Source organism: Saccopteryx bilineata, chromosome 2, assembly GCF_036850765.1.
Source record: "Saccopteryx bilineata isolate mSacBil1 chromosome 2, mSacBil1_pri_phased_curated, whole genome shotgun sequence".
In the NCBI taxonomy this organism is placed as follows: Eukaryota; Metazoa; Chordata; class Mammalia; order Chiroptera; family Emballonuridae; genus Saccopteryx; species Saccopteryx bilineata.
The window spans coordinates 199,261,015-199,288,072 of NC_089491.1; the positions used below are offsets into that span (position 1 = coordinate 199,261,015).

The following is a 27,058-nucleotide window of genomic DNA, read 5'->3' on the forward strand; positions in this document are numbered from 1 at the left end:
ATGGTGATTCCTCGGATGGGTCTGAGCCAAGTCAAGTGAAAACCTCCTGGAAAGAATTCTCCTTTCTAGATTCCATTAGAAACATTCATGATTCATGGGAAGAGATCAAAATATCAAGTTTGGAAGAATCTGATTTCAGCCCTCATGGATGACTCTGAGGGCTTCAAGACATCAGTGGAGGAAGTAACTGCAGATGTGATGAAAATAGCAAAGAACTGGAATTAGAAGTGGGACCTGAAGATTTGACCAAATTGCTGCAATTGCACGGTGAGACTAATGAATGGGAGTTGGATGAGCAAAGAAAATGGCTTCTTGAGATGGAATCTACTCCTGGTGAAGATGCTCTCAAGACTGTTGCAATGACAACAAAAGATTAAGAATATGACATAAACTTAGTTGATAAAGCAGTGGCAAGGTTTGACTCCAATTTTGAAAGAAATCTACTTTGGGTAAAATGCTATCGAATAGCATCACCTGCTACACAGAAATCTTTTGTGAAAACTAGAATCTATCTACACGACAAACTTCATTGTCTTATTTTTTTAAAACTGCCACAGGCCACACCAACACTCATCAGCCAGCAGCCTGCTCAGCCAGCAGCCTACTCAGCCAGCAGCCCTGCTCAGCCAGCACCCTGCTCAGCCAGCAGCCTGCTCAGTCACCAGCCATCAACACTGAGGCAGGACCATCTACCAGCAAAAATGCTCTGACTTGCTGATGACGGTTAGCATTTTTTTTAGCAAAAAAGTATTTTTAAATTATGTACATTGTGTTTGCTTCTTGTGACTGTCTTGATGTGCCATCTACTAGGGCTTGATCTGCTTGGCCAGCTGAGAATCAGTGTCTCAGAATTAGTGACTAGGGGTCTAGGGAAGGCTGGGGCCAGGCGCTCCTGATGCTCACGTGTGTGCTGTGATTGCCTGCCTGCTCTGCACGCTATTCCCACAGCTGCACTGCTGTAAGGCTCAAATGACACTGATGCAGAGAGACCCTTCTAAATAGAACCAGACAGTCTGCATTTGGAAGTTACGGAAGACCGATCAACCTGATTGCTTCAGAGAGTCTGAGGCCCCTGATAATACAATAAAATAATGCCCACATTTTACATTTTACATTTACTGTTATAATTAGCTCTCTCTTGCTTTATTTTATATAATAGAATTAAAACATGCTTTCAACTTGTCATGTACTACAAAATAAATGGGGAGAAGTGTACAAAAGTAATTTCCACAAAGATGGCTAAGCTAGGTAAGCTATGATACACATTCAGAGCACATACTGAAAATTAAGTTTTAAAAATAACTTAGTCATTTACGAGAACTGAAATCACTTACAAATGCTGTGGCACATACAGTGAATAGTTTAAACCTAAATGGGCAGTATGTTCCCATAACTACTTTTGAAATGCCTTCCAGTAAGAAAAGCCCAAAATACCTTGTTGGCAATTGCTTCCCTTTAACCTTTTTTTTTTTTTTTTTTTTTTTGTATTTTTCTAAAGTGAGAAGTGGGGAGGCAGAGAGACAGACTCCTGCCTGCGCCCGACCGGGATCCACCCGGCATGCCCACCAGGGAGCGATGCTCTGTTCATCTGGGCCATTGCTCCATTGCAACCAGAGCCATTCTAGCACCTGAGGCAGAGGCCATGGAGCCATCCTCAGCACCTGGGCCAACTCTGCTCCAGTGGAGCCTTGGCTGCAGGAGGGGAAGAGAGAGACAGAGAGGAAGGAGAGGGGGAGGGGTGGAGAAGCAGGTGGGCGCTTCTCCTGTGTGCCCTGGCCGGGAATTGAACCCAGAACTTCCACATGCCCCAGGCCAATGCTCTACCACTGAGCCAACCAGCCAGGGACCCCAATAACCTTTTAGTGCTCTGCAACTTAAAACTTGAGTTTTTTACTCCTTTGACACAAACACTAAAGAATTTGATAAACCATTAAAGAAAATTTTAAACCTTTTAAAAAGGGAAAGTGACTTGCTAGTCTATTTTTGCAATGGTTGCAGACTAATCTTTAAATTCCATAGTATCTATGGAATAAGCTACAAGATTAGCAAAACAACTATTTTCTTATAAATAGGAAATAAAAAATGAGTACAAAAGAAAATTCTTCAAAATACCATAGCGAACACATCCCCTACCGCTACTCCAAGCTGATCTTTAAGATACACACACACACACACACACACACACACACACACACACACATATATATATATATATATATATACCTCCGGGGTGATATCAGCCTCTGGTTCACTGACCAGTCTATATTTCTTCCCATTCTGCAGCAACTTCTGGCAAACAGGTGGCTTGTCGATTTTCATGAATTTCTTCAAGGAGTGCTTTACAGACTTGGAAATATCCTAAAGATGGAAATAGAATTTGGGTTTGAAATGCACCTATGACTATGACAATGGGGAGGGCTGTGAGGGACTAAGCTGCGTGGTGTGGCCCACAACCTCCGCCTCCTCCTACGGAAAGGTGGCCAGAGCACTCAAAGGAAATGCCATAACCTGACCAGGTGGTGGCGCAGTGGATAGAGCGTCAAACTGGGATGCGGAGGACCCAGGTTCGAGACCCTGAGGTCACCAGCTTGAGTGCGGGCTCATCAGGTTTGAGCAAGGCTCACCAGCTTGGACCCAAGGTCACTGGCTCGAGCAAGGGGTCCCTTGGTCTGCTGTAGCCCCACGGTCAAGGCACATATGAGAAAGCAATCAATGAACTACTAAGGTGTCGCAACGAAAAATTGATGATTGATGTTTCAAATCTCTCTCCGTTCCTGTCTGTCCCTATCTATCCCTCTCTCTAACTCTCTGTCTCTGGGAAAAAAAAAAAAAGGAAAAAGAAAAAAAAAAGAAATGCCTTTGGAGGCCAAGGCACCTTCCACCTGTATGGCAGGCTCCAAGGTCTGCAAACGCCTTTCTGCAAAAGCTCTGCAGCCGAAAGTAACACATGCAGCCTGTGGGACACCACAGTTTGCTTCTGAAGGACCTGAGAATTTGAAGTTCGCACTAGTATGCTACATCAGTACTGATCACACGCCCGCTCACCACGGGAAGAGAAACGACTATTTGACTCCACTCAGTTCCAGTTTACTCAGTTTGTGTGTAGCCAGCACTCTGTTTCCATCCTCATGCTCACACCTGTCTCCCTGACAATGTCCAACGAGGGGACATTGATTTTCCGTGGATTATTCTCAGGGCCCAAAGAGGTTCAGGTAACTTCTGGCCCAGCTTCTCTGGGGGAAGGAGCTGAACTGAGGACAGAAATGTAGGTTTGCCGAAAGCAAAGTTTAAGGAAATCTTTTCAGATAGAGGGAAAAAAACAACCAACCCCAGCAGAGTGGAAGCATAAACCGTGCCCCAGGAGGGACTCCCAGCCTTAACTGTGCAGTGCCCTCTGCTGTTCCAGCAGCGTCCTCCACAGCTGGGACACAGTCCTCCTGGCCCCACTTCCAGCAAGCTCAGAGAACACCTTTCTAATGAACCAAATTTAATTTTAAAAATAAAAAGTTCATTAACTGAATGCTTATTCCAAAACTATGCTATTTATACTTTAGATGGGACTTTTTTATACCATTTTGAAGATTAGTTTCCCAATTGAACGTGTTATCTTTGATGACATTCTAGGAAGCAGATTTTACCTTGTAAGGTAAAAACGGCTTAAAAGCCATTTACCTACTAAAGGTTTTAAACGTTCATATATGTTGCTAATTATAAGCAATGTAACCTATTTTTAAAGATGAGAAAATACCACAACCTGTAACATTGGGAGTAGTTTGATATAAATTGTGTAACTCGAACTAGGACTCATCAATTAGTACACTACATTATATATCTAATGCTTTTTAAAATCTTTTGTTCTTTTTAATGCTTATGATTTTATAAGCATTATTTTAACATGTCAAAATTAATTTTGAGTCACTGTTTTACCTGTTGACTTTAATTTTTCCTCCACCAACCTCTAAGTCAGGAGTCCCCAAACTACGGCCCGCGGGCTGCATGCGGCCCCCTGAGGCCATTATCCGGCCCCCGCCGCACTTCTGGAAGGGGCACCTCTTTCATTGGTGGTCAGTGAGAGGAGCATAGTTCCCATTGAAATACTGGTCAGTTTGTTGATTTAAATTTACTTCTTTATTTTAAATATTGTATTTGTTCCTGTTTTGTTTTTTTACTTTAAAATAAGGTATGTGCAGTGTTCATAGGGATTTGGTCATAGTTGTTTTTTTTTTATAGTCCGGCCCTTCAACGGTCTGAGGGACAGTGAACTGGCCCCCTGTGTAAAAAGTTTGGGGACCCCTGCTCTAAGTCATTATAAGTGCAGACAATGGCTAAAAGTATGAAAGGAGATTCCATTACCACTATTCTGTTCTTCTAATCAGAAAATAAGCTAAATATCACAGCGTTATTCTACATTCTGGAAATCTGAACCATTACGAATAACCAAGCCCCACCTTCCCTTAAGCACAATAGGTGATTCATGAATATTTGCTGCTATAAAACTCAGAATGTTGAATCCACAAACCATAGGTCAATTTTTATCCAAAACACTGTTCTGAATGAAATGAGTTAAACTGGGAGGCCCTTTTTCTCTAAGGAGCTCTAGGCCAAGGAAACATCTCAAGCTACCCTACATTTGACCCAAAGTCCCCAAACATCTCCGCAGTGTATCCTGGAACAGGTGCTTCTCACACTTGAAAGTGTGCAAGAATCCCCTGGGAAGCCTGCCAAGTAAGTGCAGGCTCTGATTCTGTAGGTCTGGGGTGCAGCTGAAAGTGAGCTAACATTTAATAAGCTTCCAGCTGGCACAGATGGTCCTGGTCCCCTGGTTCCCAGACCACACTGGAGTAGCAATGCTACAGAAAACAGCTGGCCTCGGCTGGCCCTCACACAACTGTCTCCAAGGCCAGGCCGTCTTGCCTGGGTCAACACCATCTCTGGAGAGCTGTTTCCCCAGCTGTTGTCTTCCCGATGCTCTTTTTAAGTGCAGACACCCACCCATACTACACGGATCTGAGGACTCAGGGTACACCTAGGCACCGACAGTATAACCTCCGTAAATCCATAGGTGAGTGACAAATCAGACCCAAGGTGGGGTGTACTGGACCCACACCCAAATGCGGTGTCATGTCTGACCACAAAGTAAGTACTCAACATTTATTATGCATTTATATTGGCTATACCTTGATGAAGGAGTCGTTATTGGTTGCTATATACACACGGAACAACAAGGATGGATTATTGTCAACAACTTTGTACAGAATCACGGCCCCATGGTGGTATAACATTTCTTCACTCTGAATAACAGGTCCCATGGGAGAAAGAGAGCTCATATGCCATTTGACGTGGGTTGCAGAATGATCCACAGTACATTCTAATGAGGCCCCAGAACTTTTGATATGTAAAACTCTGAACGTCATATCCGCATCATGGCCTGTTAAAATATGAAAGTAAATTAGTGTTCCAGGTGTCATAGGAGTTGCTCACATGCATACATGCACACAATCAGTAAAATTTTAGCAAACAAATACTTACGACCCAAGCAGAGGGAATGTGGAAACTGGATGGAGGTAAGAGAGGTTGGGTCACATTTAACATCAAACAAGGGTCCTCCAACAGCCCAAGGCTTAACAACCAGGTCTGCATATTTGCTCCAGGACAAAATGCAATACTTGATGTCAACTCTTCTGTTAACTTCAAATATCAGGCCAGTTTCCGAGCACTCGTAAACTCCTTCCGTGTCCAGCTTCAGTCTGCATTGGATAGGTAAAATACATACATATCTAGTCCTAATGTTTGGTTAGAATGAGGACATCTTAAAATTATTTATATTTTTAATTTCATTCAAGAGCATTAAGGAAACTACAGCATCTCAAAGAGCCATCACATCAAAGAAAGTGATTCAAGTAATTATATAAAATGTGTAAAATTAGTTATGCTGCTTTGTGTTTCCCCTCACTGGGGTTACGTTTATGCAAAAAATTAATGACTGATGATTCTAAGTCTCCTGTATACACAACTACTTACAAAAACTGTCCCCTGGAAAGGTGTCTGGGGGTCACGTGTTCATTGTGTTTCTGGAGGAAAAGTACATATAGAATATATAAATAAATAATATATAAGTAAATGTTTTCTTAAAGCAATTAGAAAATCATATTTTATAATTAAAAGATACTTACATTTTCAGCATTACAGTGTCCACAGTGAGGTTCAATTTTAATAAATTCTAAATAAGAGAGACAAGGTTTTACTTATATGAATATGATTGGCATTTTCAAATAAAAATTTTTAAATAAATATATATATGTACAGATTATAAAACCAAAGGTATATATATATATGCCCCTCAGCAATAATAACAGTTAAAAGAATGTTTAGGAAAACCTAAGCTCATACCTGAATTAAAATGATCTGTGGGCAATTCTTTATCTTCCCATTCTTTATCTGTAAAAGACATCATTACACAGGTACTGGCACAAGTCAATCACAAGGTTAATTACCTGCTACTTAAACACATACCTTCAGCTCCACAAGCCACAGGAACTTTAAACTTATATTGAAACATCTCTGTGAGTCAATTCAAAGACACGTGATATGTTATCATATGTGTGAATCCCACTGTTGGTCTATCTCATGCATGAAAATGAGTTAGAACAGTGGTTCTCAACCTTTCTAATGCCCACAATACAGTTCCTCATGTTGCGGTGACCCCAAACCAAAAAATAATTTTGGTGGCTACTTCATAACTGTAATTTTGCTACAGTTATGATTCGGAATGTAAATACCTGATATGCATTATGTATTTTCCAATGGCTTTAGGCGACCCCACCGGGGTCGCAACCCACAGGTTGAGAACCGCTCAGTTAGAAAGTGACTCAGGTTTCCTCACCCAATTTGGGCACACCATTCTTTATCTGATGATGTCATACAGCAGCCACAGCCCCATCGTCCTACAACCTGACCCTCTCTTCCTCCTCTGACAGCTGGCAGAGGGCTGGGGGTGGGAATCAGACAAAACAAGGGGGCAAGTACTCTGACTCATTCTTACCCTGTGCGGAAGCTCCTTCAGTGGAAGACTCTCCCAGTTCCCCATCTGTGGAGACAAGAAGGGCTTAGAGCACAGGTGCTCATGAACAATGTTATTAGTTACCCCTCCTCCAGGCCAGCTTCTCAACTGGAGTGCTGCAGCCCAGGGACAAAGCTGGAGTCACTACCCTCCAGATAAGGTTTGGCTGGCACCAGCCCTCCAGGCTATTACAGAATTAGAGAAGGATTAGTGAGGAAGTGAGAAGGAGCTTAACATCTGATTTTAGGCATAAACTAGAATCTGAATTGAGACACAGTTTGTAAAACTCTCTGACCCAGCACACAGACTCCTTCCATATGGCCATATGGCGGCAAGCCAGATGATGTGGACCAGGCCCAAAGCACACTCACGACTCAGGGTCTTTGCACTTCCCATCTCCTCCCATTCATGTTGCTCACTCCCTCACTTCCTTGAGGTCTCAGCTCAAGTCTTGCCTTATCTGAGAGGTTTTCCTGCTGGCCCCCCCTGAAATAGGGCCTGCCTGCACACTACCTCCTCCCCCTTTGTTTTCCTTCAGCACTGGCCCCCACACCTGGTACCCTATAGAAGTGTTTCTGCTTCCTAGCTCTCTCCCCTCTAGAATGGAAGCTTCAGGAGGCCTATTAAGTGCTCACCAGAATTCCGTAATACAAAAAATGTACTATAAAAGGGAACAACACTGAACTTTTCCTGTTATCTACACTGGCCACTAGGTGCAGGAGCTTAGGCTCTCTAGTTATGTCACTAAGTCTCTGTGCCTCATTTTCTTCATCTGTTAAATGGGGGTTAAAATAGTACCACAAAGTTAGAAAAATCAATTACAGGTAGGGATTGTGCCTGGCACTTAGCAAGCCTTCAGGGTGTGTTACCTGTTAGTAACTATTTTGTTATGGAAATCATTTAAAAATTCAAGAATCCTAAATAAGCACCTTGTCATTTGGGGTCAGGTGTTGTATTTTAAAGGTCACCCCAGGGGTTACATAGGCATACCTCAACACACATGTAAGGTCCTTTACTGCCACCAGTGCCCTGAAGGTACAGACTTGCTCCCAGAACAGAGCTCCAGCCCTAGCTGCCCAATTTCCCAGACTATCAGAGCAGCTGGTGTCCAGGGGCCAGAGCTGGGGGAGAGAACTAATTTCAAAAATTAGCATTAAAGTAAATGGCAAGAGACTAAAAAGTATTCAGATCCTGGACTCACAATACAACAGATGAAAAGGTTCTGGAATACTGACCCAAGTCCTGCACCACACAACCTGCCAATCAGGTTTCCTCAGCCACTGTCCTTGAAGGAATCATTAAATTCTAGATTATTTAATGGTATACATCTACACTGTATACCATCACATCCCACGTTTTTCTGTCTTGCTGTTTACCTTGGGAGCAGAGAAAGTGGAAGAGGTTAGACTCTTAGAGAATCCTAACCAGCAGGCAAATTCAGTCCCTGACCAGGTCTTCCCAGCCATAGCAGAGAAATGGTTGCAATTCTCCCCAACCTATAGGGCCACAGCTTCTCTTCAATCCATAGGACACGAACGATCTCAGAGCTCAGGCCTGTGAAGAGGTTCAGAGCTAAACACCAGGCTGGCTGGCATTGCCCCCCACCAACACAGGAGCAAGCCCCAGGGGTGGCCCACCTCCTTCTCTATCTGATCTGAGAGTGGAGGTGAGCAGCAGAGTGTCTGTCCCATCTCTCTGCCAGTGTGGAGAATGGCAGGCCCTTTTACAAAGAATAACCCTGGGTGAAGGCAGCGCCCTCTGGGCAAACCTAGGATGAGCATCCTTCGCCCACAGATGTCGGAGCACTTTCACTGCCAAAGACATCCAGGCATCTAATCCAGCCAACAGCCTGGGCAGCTGTTTCCTGACCCACACAGGCCCTATCTGACTGCACTGACCACAGCTTGCACCCAATTCTAAGCTCATCCTGAGCTTCACTGACCTCAAATGCCTCCCACAGGGATTGCTTGCCATGCCCAGACCTGGCTTCTTGACCATAATGGTCCTGCTTCTGGACTCTGGGCCTCCATGGCCACATAACCAGTTAGTAGCCAAAGACAACAAAGACGTGACTCCAGGATGCCACTTTCTATGTTAATCCCTACCCTAACCCAATCAATGTGTGCAGGCTGGACTTCTGACTACATTTTGAAGAATGCGATAATCCATTAACGTATAAAGAAGACTGGGTGAAGGAGGGCTGGTTCCCATTTCTTTCCCTTATGGGTATCAGAATGTGATATCTACTCCACAAGGGAAATACAGAGATAATTACAGGTTCTTATCAATACATAATGTGATGGCCAGGAACTTAACTGTCTTCAGAGAATCCCCGCTGGGAAACCACAGAGAAAATTAGATTAAATACTGAAGGAAATCTGAGTGAAGAGACTTCATGTATTTTAAGTGTTACAAAGAAGTTATTTGTGTTCATGGGAAGATCATATTCTAAGAACTGGGACAAAATCCTATAGTATAATAAAACCAGTTAAAATATAAGCTCAGTCACTCACAAAACTTGAGATGCAAAACCCTATTTTATATTTAGAATCCACGTCCTTAAAAATGGTTTCATACCCAAGTTGCTCACAAACAGCCAGAACAGTGAGCCAGAAACTTTAAACTACAAATGGCACAACATTTTTCACAGCCAATTGTTTTCTCTGAGATAATCTGTGAGCTGGCACCACCTGTGGCCATGCTGCAGATCAGATGCAGTCTCTCAAACTGTTCTCCTTAGGGAAACTATGAGAGTGGAAGCCCACAGGCAGAGACTTAAGTATCAGGCAGAGAACACAGTCCTTATAGTCCAAGTGGAGTGAGATCAAAATTTCAAAATGCTCAGATGTTGCCTGATGTTTAACTCAGTTTTGCACAGAAAAAGATCATGAGAAGACAATTTGCAACTTAAAAACCCCAAAGCCACCCTGGCCAGTTGGCTCAATGGTAGAGTGTTGGCCCGGCGTATGGAAGTCCTGGGTTTGATTCTCAGCCAGGGCACACAGGGGAGGCGGCCATCTGCTTCTCCACCCCTACCCCTCTCCTTTCTCTCTGTATCTCTCTTCCCCTCCTGCAGCCAAGGCTCCATTGGAGCAAGGCTGGACCATGTGCTGAGGATGGCTCTATGGCCTCTGCCTCAGGCACTAGAATGGCTCCAGTAGCATCAGAGCAAAGGTCCAGATGGGCAGACCATCGCCCCCTAGTGGGCATGACGGGTGGATCCCTGTAGGGCACATGCAGGAGTCTCCCTGCTTCTTACTTCAGAAAAATGAAAAAATAAAAAAACTGTGGAAATAGCAATTTTGGAAGCACAGGGAGTCCTCATTTATAACCGTCTCAACATATGACATTTTGAGAGTTTACTATGCTCACTCCCATAAAAAATAAAAAATAGAAAATAAAAAAATAAAAAGCCCAAAGGCTAACCTTAACCTTCTCTTTCTTCTTTTAAACAAAATAGGATGAAATTTAGAGGAAGGATGTACTCACTTATTTTTTCTGTTTCTGGCTCCTCATTATCTACCCGCCAAAAAAAAAAAAAAAAAGTCTAAGTTAGATTCAAGAGAAAACATAGGCTAATAATGAAAGAACAGGTAAAATGTTTGCCTTTCACCAATAGCAACCATTTCCCATCTTTCTTCCTCAGCTCATCCTGTGTTGCCGTTTCACTTGCCAACCGGATTATTTCCTATGCAAGTACTTTTTCAACACTTTACAAAACCATGCTAGAAATTATTATGTCCTCAAGCAATGAGCGATGCATGCATTACTATAAAATAAAAATAAAGATTTACATGTTTCACTTGACTTAAAGAAACAAATACATGTATTACTTACCAGAGTCACTCTCAGAACTGCTGTCTTCTTCTAAATAAAAAGATGCCAGAAGAACACAACGATTAAAAAGGAGGAGCCACTTTAATCATATATATTCTAAAACAGATACAAATTCAAGTAATTTCTTCTTTTAGTCAATTCTCAACTCCATAACGAGTTTGATTCATTTAAAAGGGGGCTTCTTCTTTGGAAATGGATAAAATGAACTTTCACCGATAAAAGAGGAGTCAGCTCACACTGACTGTAATCACTTATATGAGTGTCACCCAAGTCCCATCCAACCTTGACCTCCCCTCCTGCTCCCATCTTGCCCCTGTACTATGCATCGGAAGGTCCCCAGGCACAAGTTCAAAGACACAACAGCACAGAAACAACAGTGCAGGACGCAGGTGTGTAGATGCCATTTCACAGAAGCACAGAACAAACTTAGTCCATGCTATCCCACTCCTACTGAAGAGAGTGGTCCTCAAGAATGCTCCCTTCCCTTTTTCACCCCGACTCTGTACCTCCACTCCTTGCACTCAGGCTTCTGTTCCCACAACTACTTTGGGACCCTTTCCCTGATGTGCCCAAAGTCCTGCTCACCCCAGAACCCAGGCTCCCTCCTACTCACACGGTCCTCCTATGGAACTTGTCCTGGCTCTCCTGCCTTTCTGAGCGCCCTGTACACTTGCCCCTGGACTCCTCTCCTCTCCCACACCCAACGACTAACACCCCAGGCTGTCCTCCCCGTTCTCAGCTTCCTTTCCATTGAGAGCCCTGGGAGGAGGGCATTTCACCTAATCCCAAATCTGTGAGTCCAACCTTCACCTCTAGGAGCACCCTGGACCTCTCCTGGATGACCACAGAGATGCCCAGGTACATTTTGTCCAGCCAAACCCATCCCTTCTGCACTCTCCCCAACTGCTCTGGCTCTGAGTCTCCCCTTCACTCAGGATCAGGAGTCAGTGAGGGAATATCAGCATTATTCCCAATCTCCTCTTGCTATGCATTACTAAAGACAGACAGACCAAGGACTGGCAATAAATACATGGGGAAGGTAAAGATCTGAGAATAATGAGAACAAGAATAAGAGCAGCTCCTGCCATGACCTGTGGCACAGTGGATAGAATGTGGGTCCTGCATATGGATGTCCCGAGTTCAATTCTCAGGGCATACAGGAGAAGCGACTATCTGCTTCTCCACTCCTGCACTTTCCTTCTCACAGCCAGTAGCTCAATTAGTTTGAGCATGGCCCCGAGTCCTGAGGATAGCTCAGTTGAAGCACATCTGCCTCAGGTGCTAAATATAGCCTGGTACTCAAGCATCATCCCTAGATGGGGTTGCCAGGTGGATCCCAGTCAGAATGCATGAGGGAATCTGCCTCACTATCTCCCATCCTCTCACCTTAAAGAAAAAAAAAAAAGAGCAGCTGCCTGACCTGCAGTGGTATAGTGGATAAAATGTCGACCTGGAATGCAGAGGTAACTGCTTGGAAACCCCGGGCTTGCTTGGTCAAGGCACATATGAGAAGCAACTACTACGAGTTGATATTTCCCACTCCTCCCCCCTTTCTCTCTTCATTCTCTCTAAAAATCAGTAAGTAAAATAAAAGGACAAGAGCAGCTAATTGCAGCTTTTCTGGAGTGTTCACTATGTGCCAGGCCCTATACATACACATTTACTCATTTACATGTACTTACTCATTTAAATTTATTCACTCATTTTACATATACATCTATATATTCTACATATACTTCTGACAGTGCTTTACAAGTGTTTATGTTAGTTCTCAGAATTGCCCAATGAGGTAAGCTGAGGCCAATTAATTCAAGACCAAGACAGCCACCACCACTACCACCATTACCTTCTCCCAGGGAAGTCTGGAGCTGGGATTTCAACTCTGACCATGCTGTGACACTTACAAACATGCTTATTATTACTTAGGCAGCTCAAGCCCCAGGCGGTGGAGACTGGTTGGAGTGGGAGGTGAGGTGATGTAGGAGAAGGCTTCTGTGTGAGGAGATGTCTAAGTGAGCAGTGAGCAGGAGGAAGTCACTGTGTAAGGACCAGTGTTGGGAAATCAAGGTAAGAAGACATGGCCTCGCCGTCCAGGGCTGGCAGGCAGCACAGGCCAGTGGTTCTGGACCTTGGCTGCACTGAAATTACCTAGGGAGCTATCTAAACACACCTGTGCCTGGGACTCTGCCCTTCCTTAGAGGATCTGATTTAACTGGTCTGGGGTGAGGCCTGAACAGCAGTATTTTTTTAAGGCCCCTCAGTAATTCCAATGTAGCCCAGATTGAGAATCACTGGAATAGAACCAACCTATCTTAATCATGCCCGGTTCCCCAAACTCATACCCGGGATGACGGCCACTCCTTCATCCGTGCCTGCAGGGATGCCTTCCCACTGCCTGCAAACCTTCTCCCCAGACCCACCTGCAGAGCTTCTGGGTACCCACAAAGACCAGCCCAAATGTCACTTTTGCTGAAAGTCTCCCTCCACCCCGCCATGTCTGTCATGCCTCCTTTGTAATCTACCCTGTGGCATTTATACCACTGCTTCACCTTCTGAGCCCCAGAGGACTGCGGCTGTCTTACCACCTTGATTTCCCACAACAGCCGCTCAAGGAATGAGTGCATGTATGAATAGACAAATACTCTGCCCAGTTTTAAAGTACCAAGCATACCCTCCCAGGGCCCCTCTTTATTCTGTCAGCTCCTTCTAAGAGGGACACCCCTGCAGGACTGTAATTCCGCCTGGTCTAGCCCTGGTGAAGCCGCCTTCTACTCTAGGTGCTGGGAGATGGGAGTCTTCCTGGGGGGTAGGGGAGGTGTGACTCTGTGGTCACCCCTCCAGTTCACCTGCTCACTAGTTTCGGTACTAGGACTCCTAGTCCTAGCTCTGCTCCCTAAGCTCCCAGGGCCATTTTTTCTGCCTCACAAACAAACCTGAGGACTAACTAAGATATCTATAAAGAGTGACCAGCCTGGGGCCTGTCACACAATAGGCGCTTAATAAGTGGCAGCTATTTTCACTAACAGGTCACACTTACTCCTAAACTTCTGTGACCAGCACAGGCCCACCTCGTTATTACAAGCACTAAGCCCTCCCCATGTTTGTGCAAGGGAGAGTCTGGCAGCAGAACTTGTGTTCTCCCATTCCAGCCACATGACCTTCCTCAGTCCCTGGAAGCAGCACTGTACACCTTCCCACATTAGATCCTTTACATCTACAAGTTTCCTGAACTAAGACAATTCTTCCCCACCTTTGCCCTGGAACCCCAATTTATCACCTCCTCCAGAAACTTCCCAGGACTACCCTAGCCAAGTGTCCACCACACAGCTGGTCTCACAGAGGACCCTGTGTTAGGTTAGAGTGGCCAGTTTAAAAATGACCCAGTTGTTAGGTTTGGGTTCAGGGTTCCTTTAAATCCAGAGCCCCTTTAAACTCAAATTTCTCTCACCCAACCTCCCCCACTAGGGCAACCTCTTTATTAAGCAGCTCCCTCATCCAACCTCCCCCTCCCCTTAAGCAACTCCCCCCACCCTGGGAAGGTTCTGGGAAATGTCCTTGGGACAAGGCCATCAAGAGGGACCTGAGGGCTGGGAAAGGGAGGGAGTCTGTGACCAAAGGCAACAAACTAGGTATGCTAATCTGAGCATGCCCAAGTGTACCCAACCCCATGCCTGCAAATGCCTGCAGCAACCTCTATATCAGACACCCCCACCTCCTGGAGCTCAGGGTTGACACCCATTGCTGGTCTTAGCCCACCTGCACCCAGGCACTTCTAAAATAAACTTTCCGTTTGGAACAAACTAGCCTTGCATTTTCTGTTCAGTCTGCGGTTTCTGCCTTTCACCAATTACCTGACCTGTAGTGGCACAGTGAATAAAGCATCAACCTGGAATGTTAAGGTGACTGGTTTAAAACCCTGGGCTTGCTGGGTCAAGGCACATACTGCTATGAGTTGCTTCTCCCTCCTTTCTCTCTTTCTTTCTTTCTCAAGTCAATAAAATAATTTTAAAAAATTAAAAAATTAAAAAAAAAACCAATTGCCTCATCAGAAAAATTTTCAATTTCACTATGTACAGCTTTATTACCAAAACTTAAAGTAACAGATTTAACCAGAACAGGTAATCATATAGCTTAAAAATTTATTCAACTTTTTCATGTAAAAAGATGGAAGTCCCTAACTTTCACTCAAATTGTTTGAAGTGAATCAGAAAATCAAATATAATTTATCTTGCTATCAATTGGTTATTTAGTAAAAATTTCACTTAAGCATTTACCAATATTAATCATATCCCTTACCTGATTTAGAGTCCTTTGAAATATCTAGGTTGGAACTAGAGGAATCTAAATTTTGAGAAAGAAATAAATGTTTAACGTAAATATTTTTTAAAAGTGAAAATACAAGAATAAAAAAAGTTATGTTCTTTCTTGTAAAAGTCACTAAGCAAATAATAATAGAAGTACCTTCTACTATGAATTGAATCACCTCTTTAGACCCACAGCCTTGCATGTCAAACTAATGCAAATGATGCCATATTCTCAGAGGAAAAAGATTCAGACCAAGAAACCTGTAAGCCTCTTTCAGTAGAGGGAAAACAGAAAACCAAGAACCGGAGCTTTACATTTGGTCAGTTCCTTGCTAAACTCTGAATATTTTGCCAAAGTAGCTATATCGTTTCTTTGATTAGCTCAACAGCTCCCTAAACACACCCCTACCCATTAAGTAACATGACACCAGAAAGAAAAAAAACCACCTGGTTTTAGATTTTGTAACTGAAGGACAGACGATGGCAGCCCTATATCAAAGAATCAATGTTCTTCCCCAGGCAAACGTTGGGAACAATTTAGTGAAATGACACAAATTGGTTGCAGCTAAGGCTCTGAAACTGGCAGGATACGTAGAGAGACAGGGGAAGAATTGGTAATCCTGGTGATTCTCCTACAGGAATGACAGAGACACAGATGACAAGAGCTTCAAACTGGAGTGGGCCTTGGGTGGCCCCTAAGATGTCGGTGACTATTACAGGGCATGGATGTTCAGTATGGATCAAACTCCAGACAGCCTCACACTAAGAGGCCACTGCAGAGACCCAGATACAAAGTGAAGAGCGTAGGGCCAATGTGAGAGGGCAGAGAAATGAAGATAACACAGCTTAAGGAAAAGAAGGGGGCTGCGAAGTTATCTCCAGTGTTAAAGATGTCAAGAACATTTTTCCGTAGGGAGGGACAGCTCCTCAGTCATCACACCCCGTGTCTGCACAGCAGACGCAATCAGACTGTCCTAGGGAACAGGGCTTGGCAGTTCCCTGTCTCATCAGTCTGGGGCGCCCATCCACTGGGCTGGTGAACAACAGAGGCTTAATTACTGGTAGACAAATACCCCTTGGGCAGCGAGACACTGCTGTCCCCTCACTTTTATGAACACTGCCTTAGTGTCTACTGGGTGATGGGCCCTTTGCAGAAATTAGGAGAACATCCATGCACCAGAAAAGAGCTGACAGGTTAATGCAGTTGTGAGGGTAAAGAGCAGCTGTGCATCAGGCAAATCATTGCAAGAAATCACAACAATACAACATGAAATTAGGCCAGTCCAGGGGAGAAACTGAGACCAATCACTGAAGAGGAGGGCATCAGCCCAAGTTCATGAATGTGGATGAGCTGGAACAAGTCTTGGAGGTGGAATGTGAGGGAAGGGAGGGGCAGCACAGGCAGACAGAAACAGGGGCAAAAGCATAGCAAGGCATGTGTTTAGTGCAGGTGGGAAGTTGAGGACAGCACTGTTATGCAGGAAAGCCTCCCAGGTCTAACCATAGTCTTGACAGCTGCACGGTGTCCCCATGTACTGCACATTCCAGCCAAGCTTCACAGAAGCCTTCATTTTAATCATGACACTTTTACTGGGCAGGTTATTATTCTGCACTGAAAAAATGAACCACAAGAGGGATACAAAACTTGTAAAAGTAAGACAGTAGCCAACGGGCTAAGGAGTCTCCATGTCAGATTGCAGCTGAGTGACGCAGATACCACCTTAAAGTGGACTCAGCACCAGCCTCCAGAATGGCTCTCAGCCACACAGCGTGGGGTAAAGCAAGGGGCCAAAGCAAGACATGCAGTCCACACACATTTTACAGCTTTTCAAAACAAGCAGCACACACACAAAAAAGACTTGACCATCAGCAGTCTCCCACTAAACCCAGATGCAGGCCTAGGTTATTCCTTTAATAAGAAGAGTTGTTATTTGACCCAGATTCAGGGAGAGAATGTGTTGCTTTTTTCATTAAGTGTAAAAAACTGATAATCACACTTAAGTATTAAATATAACACTTTTTAATACATGGAAAATTCATAGAAATCAATTGATAATACTTCACTAAGCTTACCTTACTGAATTTATAATTACATTAAAAAGAACATTAGACCCAGAGTTTAAAAGGAGTGAGCTATAAGAGTATGTACTTTCTATTATCAACTGGTGAAAAGCTACAAAGACCCAAATTCTTTATGTTTCACTTTTTTTTTAATATCTGTTGGAAAATATTCTTAAAATTCTAAAAAAAGTCATATCCCATCATTCTAATCTAATGACTAAATACATTTCTACATGTCAGTAAATACAAATGTAACAAAGCAATTGCAACCAGTAAGTAAAATCAGTTAAAGAAATATCATTTTCTAAAACTGCAAATGTTTCATATAGTTTTTCCATAACATTGACCTACAGTACCATACCTTTCTCTTCTGAATAGGCACTGTGACCATCACTAAAACAAGAAAATAAAATGTTTTAGAAACTGATACCAATTGTATACACAATAATTATGAAAGTCTTCAAAATGACCATTGTATAATATTTCTCCAGAAATGCTGCAGATGAAAGAATTCTCTCCCCCCTCAATCCTCTCACTGCCCCTCCCAATCTCCACAGGTTGACCTCAAACCACAAAGAGAGAGGGAGCCTATCTGGTGTGCCCCTGAACCCGTCTAGGTACATTCCCAGGTGCACAACACTGCCATGTCCATGCTTGGCCATCAGCCTTCCTGAGTCACATCACTTATAACCTAATCCTAACCGCCCATCCTGCACTGGCCTCCAGCTCCTCCACTGTCTGGTTCCCTCTGAGAGCCTCTCCCCAAGCCTACTCTCTGCTTCTCTGGCCTCTTCCCTCAGACTCCGCATGCTTGAGACAGGAAGGGCTCAGAGAGCTCCCATTTAACTAGGAGGCCCTCCCCTAACCTGTGCTGCACTCTCACCACTGCCGGCACCCTGTCTGCCCTTTCCAAGCCAGTTGCCAAAAGAACTGTCTCCACATCCCCACTCTCTCCCAGACCCAAGGCCACCGGGCTTCTGCTCTCCCATGGAACTGAAACCATGCTAGCTAGAGCCACCAACCAATGACTCCCACCCAGCAGACCCAATGGGCTTACTAGTGACCTCTTTCTCTTTTGATGAAGTAGGTAACAGGCTCCTCCATGGCTACCGGCTGTCTCTCCTGGTCTGCTCCCACTATCCATCTTCCCTGTCTCAGAGGCCTCTCCTTTCTCCACGTGCTCCATCTCTTCAGGATTAACACGACCCAGAATCACACTGTGCACCCTCCTCTTACCGCTCTTCACTGCCTCAATGCTCGCCTCCCTGCCAGGCTTCAGATCCCAAATCTTCCCCTCCTTCTCAGGCCTCTTCTCTGAAATCCAGGTGCCTGAGACCTGGGGGTTCCTGAACCCCCTCCAGCACACCTCTCATGTCTGGCCCCTCCTTGACACGCATTGTTTCTCTCCCACCCTCACTGTCTCTCACCTAGTTGGCTGATAATTTCCTGCCTGCAGTCTCTCTCTTGGCCCACCGTCACATGATCACCAGCACTGCATAATCATAATCGTGGCTTTGCTTAAACAAAAGCCCCCTGTGGCTTCTCACAGCTTCCTGGCTGAAGCCTAAGTTCCTTGGCATGGCATGCAAGGCCCCCACATGTTCCCGGTCTCTCTGCCTGCTCCCTCAGAGTGGAAGACCGTGGGGTCTCCCCTGCCTATCACACACTCCCACACTCACGCTACTCTCCGTGAAGTCCCCAAGGTCACTGCCATTGGCTCTTGTAGGTTACACACCCCAACTCTGGGTGCTCCATGGACATATACAGATGCCCACGAAAAATTGTTTTTCTAGGCCAGTGAATCAGAACCTTTGGTGAATAAATGAAAAGGCAGGAAGAAAACAACAGCGGTGTCACCTGCATTTATGGGTGTTGAAAATCTTTATTTTCTTGTTTAATCATCTCAATAAGCCTATGAAGGCTATTTTACAAATGTAGAAACTGACACTCAGAGAAGTTAATTAAGTTCCTCAAGGACAGACAGCTAATAAATTAGAAAAAGATGCCCTTGACTCTAGGTAATTATGACTTCCAAGTCCATGCCCTTGCCTGGCTCTGTGTCTTCCCTCACTCCCCACCACTACACCCCCAAATCCCCAGTTCCTTCCTCAGTTTCGTAAAAGTAAACTGAGGAAGAAAACAGCAAAAGGTGCAGACGAAGTGCTTGCTCTCTCCTTTCTCTGCCTGCGTAAGTCAGGAACCCCAGATTCTGAAAGCCTCCCTGACTCAGGATTTTGTATTGGTAAACTTTTCAAATACACAGTGTTTCCCAAGTTCCATGATTTTAGGAAATACATGTATTCTCATTTTCAGACCTAAATCCTCATCTTTTAATCCTAAACTGCTCAAAAGATCAGAGTGTCAATGAACCTGAAATTGGAGCTAAAGTATGGGTCCTGATGAAATGCATAAAAGAACAAGCCAACTGTTACACCCTTCTTCCCTCGGGATTCGTACCTTTTATAATGCAGTCACAATGACTTATACTTTTAAAATAATAATTATGAGAACATGGATTGAGATTTAGGCTTTCTTATTTTACAAAATATTTCTGCTTAAAACCCACTTCTGCTTAGAACTCAGTGTCAAAAGGGCATTTTCCTTTTAACTGGCACTTTCATAATCTCCTTTCTCCAGCTGCTTATCTCTATTTCCAGACATGTATTACCTGTTGAGATATTAGACCTTCTGCTAAAACCCAGAAAGCTCTGTATAAAACCTTTATCTTCTCCATGAAGTAGATGACAGGAAGTCGTGACTAAGACAAGATTAGTAAGGTTGTGGGGTAGATGGCCAGCTCTCTTCACAGAACACCTGACAATTAAGGGAAATGAAGATGGGCTTAGACCCAATGAGAAGGGCCCCTCCCACAGGGCAGCCCCCTTCCCCCTTGTACAGTCAGGGAGAGGAAGCAGATGCTACAGGAGCCATAGGGCCTTTGCTATTGCATGGATACCTGGAGAGAGAGCACCCATTCCAAATGCTCAAAGTGCAATGCAGGGACTAGATATCAGTAGGGAAGGGGCATGGGCATTCACTTAATAGCACTTAAAACTCCTTCATCTGATCAGAACTTCATCATTTGTACTAGGTATAACTTCATGCCTGTCAGCTTTCCTTATTATCCCTTTCCCTCAGCAGAATGGAGGTGGGGGTGGGGGGTTGCACTTTAGCACATTAAAATCTCTGAGCTACAACAAGACTTAAAAAAACAGGCTTAAGCCCTGGCCAGATGGCTCAGTGGTAGAGCGTCAGCCTGGCATGCCGGAGTCCCAGGTTCGATTCCCGGCCAGGGCACACAGAAGCGCCCATCTGCTTCTCCACCCCTCCCCCTCTCCTTCCTCTCTGTCTCTCTCTTCCCCTCCTGCAGCCAAGGCTCCATTGGAGCAAAGTTGGCACGGGTGCTGAGGATGGCTCTGCGGCCTCTGCCTCAGGCACTAGAATGCCTCTGGTTGCAACAGAGCAACGCCCCAGATGGGCAGAGCATCGCCCCCTGGTGGGCATGCCGGGTGGATCCTGGTCAGGCACATGCGGGAGTCTGTCTGACTGCCTTCCTGTTTCCAACTTCATAAAAATACCAAACCCCCCCCCCCCAAAAAAAAACAGGCTTAAGACTTCAAAGGTGCTAATATTAAATGCGGGTGTTTACTGTATATTTGTTGAAAAAATGTAGATTATATCAAAATAGGTACAAATGAGTAAAACAACCAAACTGTGGTTGGAATTAAGTTGTGGCTGCAATGGAATGAAACCTAGAGCATAAGCAGACCTGCACCTGGGCAGAGCATGTTAGTGCTTCCAGAACATTCCCACACCCACAAGTGTACCAGCCCCTCCCAGGCACTGGCCAGGGAGGAACACAGGCTGTGCCATCCCCCTGTGCAGAAGAGGACATCAACTCTTAGAGGTGTTAGATCAGTGGGCCAGACCCACACCAGCTGATGAAGCAGAGAGCTGCAACTGGAATTCAGAGGAAGCCTTTTCTCCATCCAATCTCAGCACCTAGGCTCAATTTTGTGCAGCCTGGATAGGTGGGTGTTAGAATGATTTCACACAAGTCTGGCTCAGTAAGTAAATAATTCTCTAGTTAAATACTTTTGAACAATGCTTAAAATAAAAATAAAACTGTAATACAATCATAGCTCATATTTACTGAGCATTTATTGTGTGCCTGAAACTAAGCCAAAGACTTGGCTTATATCAATTAGCTTATCACAACAACCTTTCTGGTACCTGACAGTGAACCACTATTATCCCCATTTTACTGATGACGAAGCAAGGTCCAAAAATCTTAAGGAACTCATCCAAGAACCCTGGTCTATCTGATTGCAAAGCCTACGCTTTTACCAGTACATTTCACAAGAGCAGAACACTAACCAGTCTCTCTTCCTAATGCTTCTACTGCCTGTGAAGGTAATTATCAACTATAGTTAGATTACAGTAACTAAAATAAAGTTTTTAAGCATAATTAAATCCATAAGCCTCAAATACTCTTTTAACTTTTCACTATAATTAAACCAAATACTGTTCTCTTATACCCAATACACCTTCTAGGAAATTAGTCAAAAGAAGTAAATTGGTGCCTGACCAGGCGGTGGCACAGTGGATAGAGTGTCGGACTGGAATACAGAGGACCCAGGTTCGAAACCCCAAGGTCATCAGCTTGAGTGTGGGCTTATCTGCCATCATGGGTTCACCAGCTTGAACGTGGGGTCACGGGCTTGAAGCCCAAGGTCGCTGGCTTGAGCAAGGGGTCACTCGCTCTGCTGTAGCCCCCTGGTCAAGGCACATATGAGAAAGCAATCAATGAACCACTAAGAAGCTGCAAAGAAGAATTGATGCTTCTCATCTGTCTCCCTTTCTGTCTGTCTGTACCTATCTATCCCTCTCTCCCTCTGTTACAGAAAAAAGAAGTAAATTGGTTAAAGTGTGTTGGTCAAATAAGCTTGTAAATAATGACATACATGTTTGCTCGCTTAAGTTTCCATTGGGTGTGGGGGACAGGCTGTAAGCAGGCAAGGTGGTTATAGCCTAAGGCTTACTTTTAAGACTAAGCTTTTCCCCACACCCTTGACAAATTGCATGATGTGGGGTGGTGCACTCTCACGAGGAATCCCATTATGACTCAGATAAGTGACTCTGTATCAGAGACTTCCTTGTTTGTATATTAGATTAAAGGTTTTGATTTCAATACTATAAAGTGGAGCAGACTGGGAGCTTGCTCTCTCTGGGTTCCTGAGATTAGTGTTAGAAGGGAGAGCAGAGAAAGAGGAGAGCAGAGAGAGGCCACGTGGAGGAGAGGAGAAACAGCCAAGATGGTGGATTGCATAGGAAGAAGTGAGTTTGTGCAGAGAGAAGGAGATGGGGAACAGAGGTGAATAAGGCTGGTGAGCTAGAAACCTTTGATTCTAGAAAACATGGATAAGTCAGTAGCTTTGTGAGCACTGAATGAGTGGGTTTTGGAGCCCAGTGTGTGTTTTTACTTGCCTGCCAGGTGCAAGCTAGGATTAAAGGTGATGGCCCATCAGGTTTTGGCTCTGTTGTTTCATTACCGACTGTCCGAATCCAATGCAAACCTGCATGGCTCAGACTGCTGTGATGGTGGCCCTGGCTACTGGCTTCACATTTGGTGTAGTCTGTGGCAGGATTCGGAATTCGGTATGGAGCCACCACCACTTTTGAGCGGTGGAGTAGAGGACTGGCTGCTGTTATGGTTCCCCATGGCTGTCCTTTTGGGGACTGTACGCTGGCTGATTTTTACAGCCATGCGTGAGGAAACCAAGAGCTCTGTGGAGGAGGTTACCCGAGCCCTGCAAACTGAGCAGTGGAAGGAGCTGGAGCAAACAGAGAAAGAGATGCCAACCCTGCAGCTGAAGTAAACACCGGAGGAGGCCGACCTGGTTCACGAGATTCGCTTGGAAATACAGCAGCTGCTGGAGGAGGAATCACAGGTTCGTGAGTTGCAGCATGCCTTGACATTGTGGAGAGCCAACCAGCAGTGGGTGGCCGGGGCTGAGGCTGGAGCTGGAGATGCAAGGTCTGCGGAGAGGAAGGTGCCAGCAGCCTGGGATTTGAGCCCGGTAGTAGCTCAGGACTCAAGCCGGCAGAGAAAAAGAGATAGGGAACAGAGGTGAATAAGTCTGGTGAGGTGAACACCTTTGATGGACACTCAGGATGTCAGTAGCTTTGTGAGCACTGAATGAGTGAGTTTTGGAGCCCAGTGTGTGTTTTTACTTGCCCACTGGGTGCAAGCTAGGATTAAATATGATGGCCCACCACTTCTTGGCTCCATTGTTTCATTACCGTGTGTCCAAATCTAATGCGAACCTGCATGGGCCAGGCAGCTGTGATGGTGGCCTCGGCTACTGGCTTTACATTTGGTGTAGTCTGTGGCAGGATTCGATACAGATCGGTATGGAGCCACCACCACCTTTGAGCGGTGAAGTAGAGAACTGGCTGCTGTTATGGTTACCCATGGCTGTCCTTTTGAGGATCATAGGCTGCCTGACTTTTACAGCCATGCGTGAGGAAACCAAGAGCTCTGTGGAAGAGGCTGCCCGGGACCTGCAAAATGAGCAGTGGAAGGAGCTGGAGCAAATGTGGGAGAAACAGATGCTGACCCTGGAGCTAGAGGAAGCGCTGGAGGAAGCGGCCAACCAGGTTTGCGAGATTCGCCTGGAAATGGAGCAGCCACTAGAGAAGAAATTGCAGGTTCTTGAGTTGCAGCATGCCCTGGACGTTGTGGAGAGCCAGCAGCAGCAGGAGGCCGGGGCTGAGGCTGCAAGGCCTCCTGAGCAGAAGGCAGAGGCAGCCTGGGGTTCGAGCCCAGCGGTGGGAGCTGGCATTTCCAGTTCCTCTACTGAGGATGAGAAGACTGAAGATGCTGCCTGCTGTCTCTCCGGAAGATGAGAGCCCAGCAATAAGGAGTACCTGCTATGCCCCTGGTAGGTGTGCGATTTTGGGACACAGGAGTGGCTGCCATCATGCTCTCCGGAGCAGAGATAGAAATGCTGACTGCCATTGCCACATGCTTCTCCTTGGGACAGTATAAGGGGGGTGGCTGAGGCCCCATGTGCGTAGCCTGATTCCTGGACTATGACCGACTGTTGTGGGCACTGGTTCCTTTGTTGGATGGACTTACGGATTTTGGATAATGTGAAATACCTGATGGGGGTGGGGGGGCAGCTTTGCTGGAAGCACTTCCCTGCCCCAGGAAGCCTTTCAAATGGCTAGAAAGGCCAAGGACACTTGTGCTTTTAGCAAAGTGCTCAGAGACTGGTGAAATGTACCTTTGTAATTGTTGAAATTGTATGATTTGTCATGTTGTTGTAATGTGTAATAGTGCCTAATTTCCTTGTGCAAGAATACCTGTGCTTTAGACTGTAAGCAAGCAAAAGGGGTGGAATATTGGTCAAATAAGTTTGTAAATACGATATATATGTTTGCTTGCTTATAGTTTGCATTGGGTGTGGGGGACAGGCTGTAAGCAGGCAGGATATTTGTAGCCTTGGGCTTAGTCTTAAGACTAAGCCTTTCCCACCCTTCTTGATGTAGGGTGGTCATGAGGAATCCCATAGGCCTCGGATAAGTGACTTGTATCAGAGACTTCCTTGTTTATATATTGCAGGGGTTAGAAAGCTATGGCTCGCGAGCCAGATGTGACTCTTTTGATGGCTGCATCTGGCTCACAGACAAATCTTAAATAAAAAATAGTAATAACATTAAAAATATAAAACATTTTCATGTATTACAATCCAATCATTTCCTCCTGTTCATGTTCATGGTTGCGGGTGGCTGGAGCCAATCACAGCTGTCCTCTGGGACAACACCAAATTTTTATTGGATAATGCATAACGTACATGGGTCGTTGTATGGCTCTCACAAAATTATATTTTAAAATATGCGGCGTTCATGGCTCTCTCAGCCAAAAAGTTTCCCGACCCCTGGTATATTGGATTAAAGGTTTTGGTTTCTACACTATAAAGTGGGGCAGACCAGGAGCTTGCTCTCTCGGTTTCTGAGATTAGCATTACAGAGGAGAGCAGAGAAAGGAGAGCAGAGAAAGGAGAGCAGAGAAAGGCCATGTGGAGGAGGCCAGGAGAAGCAGCCAAGATGGCAGAATGCTGAAAGAGAAGCCAGTTTGTGCAGAGTTCGTGCAGAGAGGAGATGGAGAACAGTGGTGAATAAGGCTGGTAAGCTAGAAACCTTTGATTCTAGGAAACTCGGTAAGTCAGTGGCTTTGGGAGCCCTGAATGGAAAGGGAAGTATTTTCCCACTAAGTGTATTTCTTGCCCACCAGGTGCAAGTTAGGATTAAAGCTAATGGCCCACCAGTTCTTGGCTCCACTGTTTCATTATCGTCTGTCTGAATCTAATGCGAACCTGCATTGGCCAGGCGGCTGTGATGGTTACCCCGGCTACTGGCTTTACAAGTGAAAGAGCTTAAATTAGTCACAAACTAGAGTTAATTTGTATAATCACAAGTAGCTATACTTCCCAGAGCATAATGTTAGCGAAAGTAATACTCTACAATACAGATGTCTTCTATCAACTCAAATTAACAAACTCCTATTTACCATATAACATGTGCTATTCTAGGTGCAAGGTGTTGGGCAGATAAAATATATTATGCTCACTTTGTTAAAGATGGCGCTGCCCACATGGAAGCTCGTCACCCAGGTAATATTAATGTGTGTTGGGGATAGGCTGTGGGCAGGCAGGATCCTTGTAACCTGGGGCTTGGTTTTAGGACTAAGCCTTTCCCGCCCTTTTTGATGTAGGATGGTGGAATCCCATTATGCCTCAGATGGGTGACTTTGCATCAGACTTTCTTGTTTGTATATTAGATTAATGGTGTTGGTTTCTACACTATAAAGTGGGGCAGACCGGGAGCTTGCTCTCTCTCGGTTCCTGAGATTAGCATTAGAGGACAGAGCAGGTTGGAAAGCACAGTAAGGCCACGTGGAAGAGGCCAGATGAGGCAGCCAAGATGGTGGAGTGCTGAAGGAGGAGCCAGTTTGTGCAGTTTGTGCAGGGAGAAGGAAGGAGATGGGGAACAGAGGTGAATAAGTCTGGTGAGCTAGAAACCTTTGCTTCTAAGAAACTCAGATAAGTCGGTAGCTTTGTGAGAGCTGAATGAGTGGGTTTTGGAGCCCAGTGTGTGTTTTTACTTGCCTGCCGGGTGCAAGCTAGGATTAAAGCTAATGGTACACTAGTTCGTGGCTCTGTTGTTTCATTACCGTCTGTCTGAATCCAATGCGAACCTGCATGGGCCGGGCGGCTGTGATGGTGGCCCTGGTTACTGGCTTTACATAAGGGGATATAAAAGTAACAAAGACTCATGAATCTGTCCCCCCAAGAGGCACACTAATGGAGGCAAATCAGTAAATAAACGAATGTGATGCAAGAAAAGCAAAATAAAAACAAATTTAAGCTATACAGTATTGTGGATGGAAGAGACACCACATGCTGACCCTGACAAGCTCAGAGAAAGCCTACAAGGTGTCCTTACAGACTCAGGGACCCAAAGTAACCACATAGGATGGTATGAAATTGAAACTTTTTAACTAAAAGGGGTTTATAGTGGGTAGACATGTCCTAGGGAGTTATTCTCTATCTGAACTAAGGTCAATGTTTGCTTTGAAGCCTGTCAGTTGCCTTTTGCATCTAAAATAATGTACCTGATCACATACCTTTGAGGTATGGAGGTAATCTTTTTCTGCCCCCTTAGGGCAGGCATTCCACCAGAGCAGGAACCAACAAACCCCTTCATTGTTATTATCATGTTAATTAACTTC

General features: G+C 44.9%; 1 protein-coding gene across 1 annotated transcript in view; it reads right to left on the reverse strand.

The window, feature by feature from the left end:
* Window positions 1–27,058, reverse strand: part of LOC136322409 (caspase recruitment domain-containing protein 8-like) — a 53,518-nt gene that overhangs the window by 12,731 nt on the left and 13,729 nt on the right. Inside the window, exons 3-13 of the mRNA XM_066254428.1 lie at window positions 17,624–17,655; window positions 15,194–15,238; window positions 10,898–10,927; window positions 10,550–10,579; window positions 7,043–7,087; window positions 6,391–6,438; window positions 6,174–6,220; window positions 6,022–6,071; window positions 5,530–5,747; window positions 5,178–5,428; window positions 2,224–2,358 (exon numbers count right to left, since the gene is read on the reverse strand). Of these exons, the coding sequence (XP_066110525.1) occupies window positions 2,224–2,358; window positions 5,178–5,428; window positions 5,530–5,747; window positions 6,022–6,071; window positions 6,174–6,220; window positions 6,391–6,438; window positions 7,043–7,087; window positions 10,550–10,579; window positions 10,898–10,927; window positions 15,194–15,238; window positions 17,624–17,655 (931 nt within the window). The remainder of the gene's footprint in view (window positions 1–2,223; window positions 2,359–5,177; window positions 5,429–5,529; window positions 5,748–6,021; window positions 6,072–6,173; window positions 6,221–6,390; window positions 6,439–7,042; window positions 7,088–10,549; window positions 10,580–10,897; window positions 10,928–15,193; window positions 15,239–17,623; window positions 17,656–27,058) is intronic.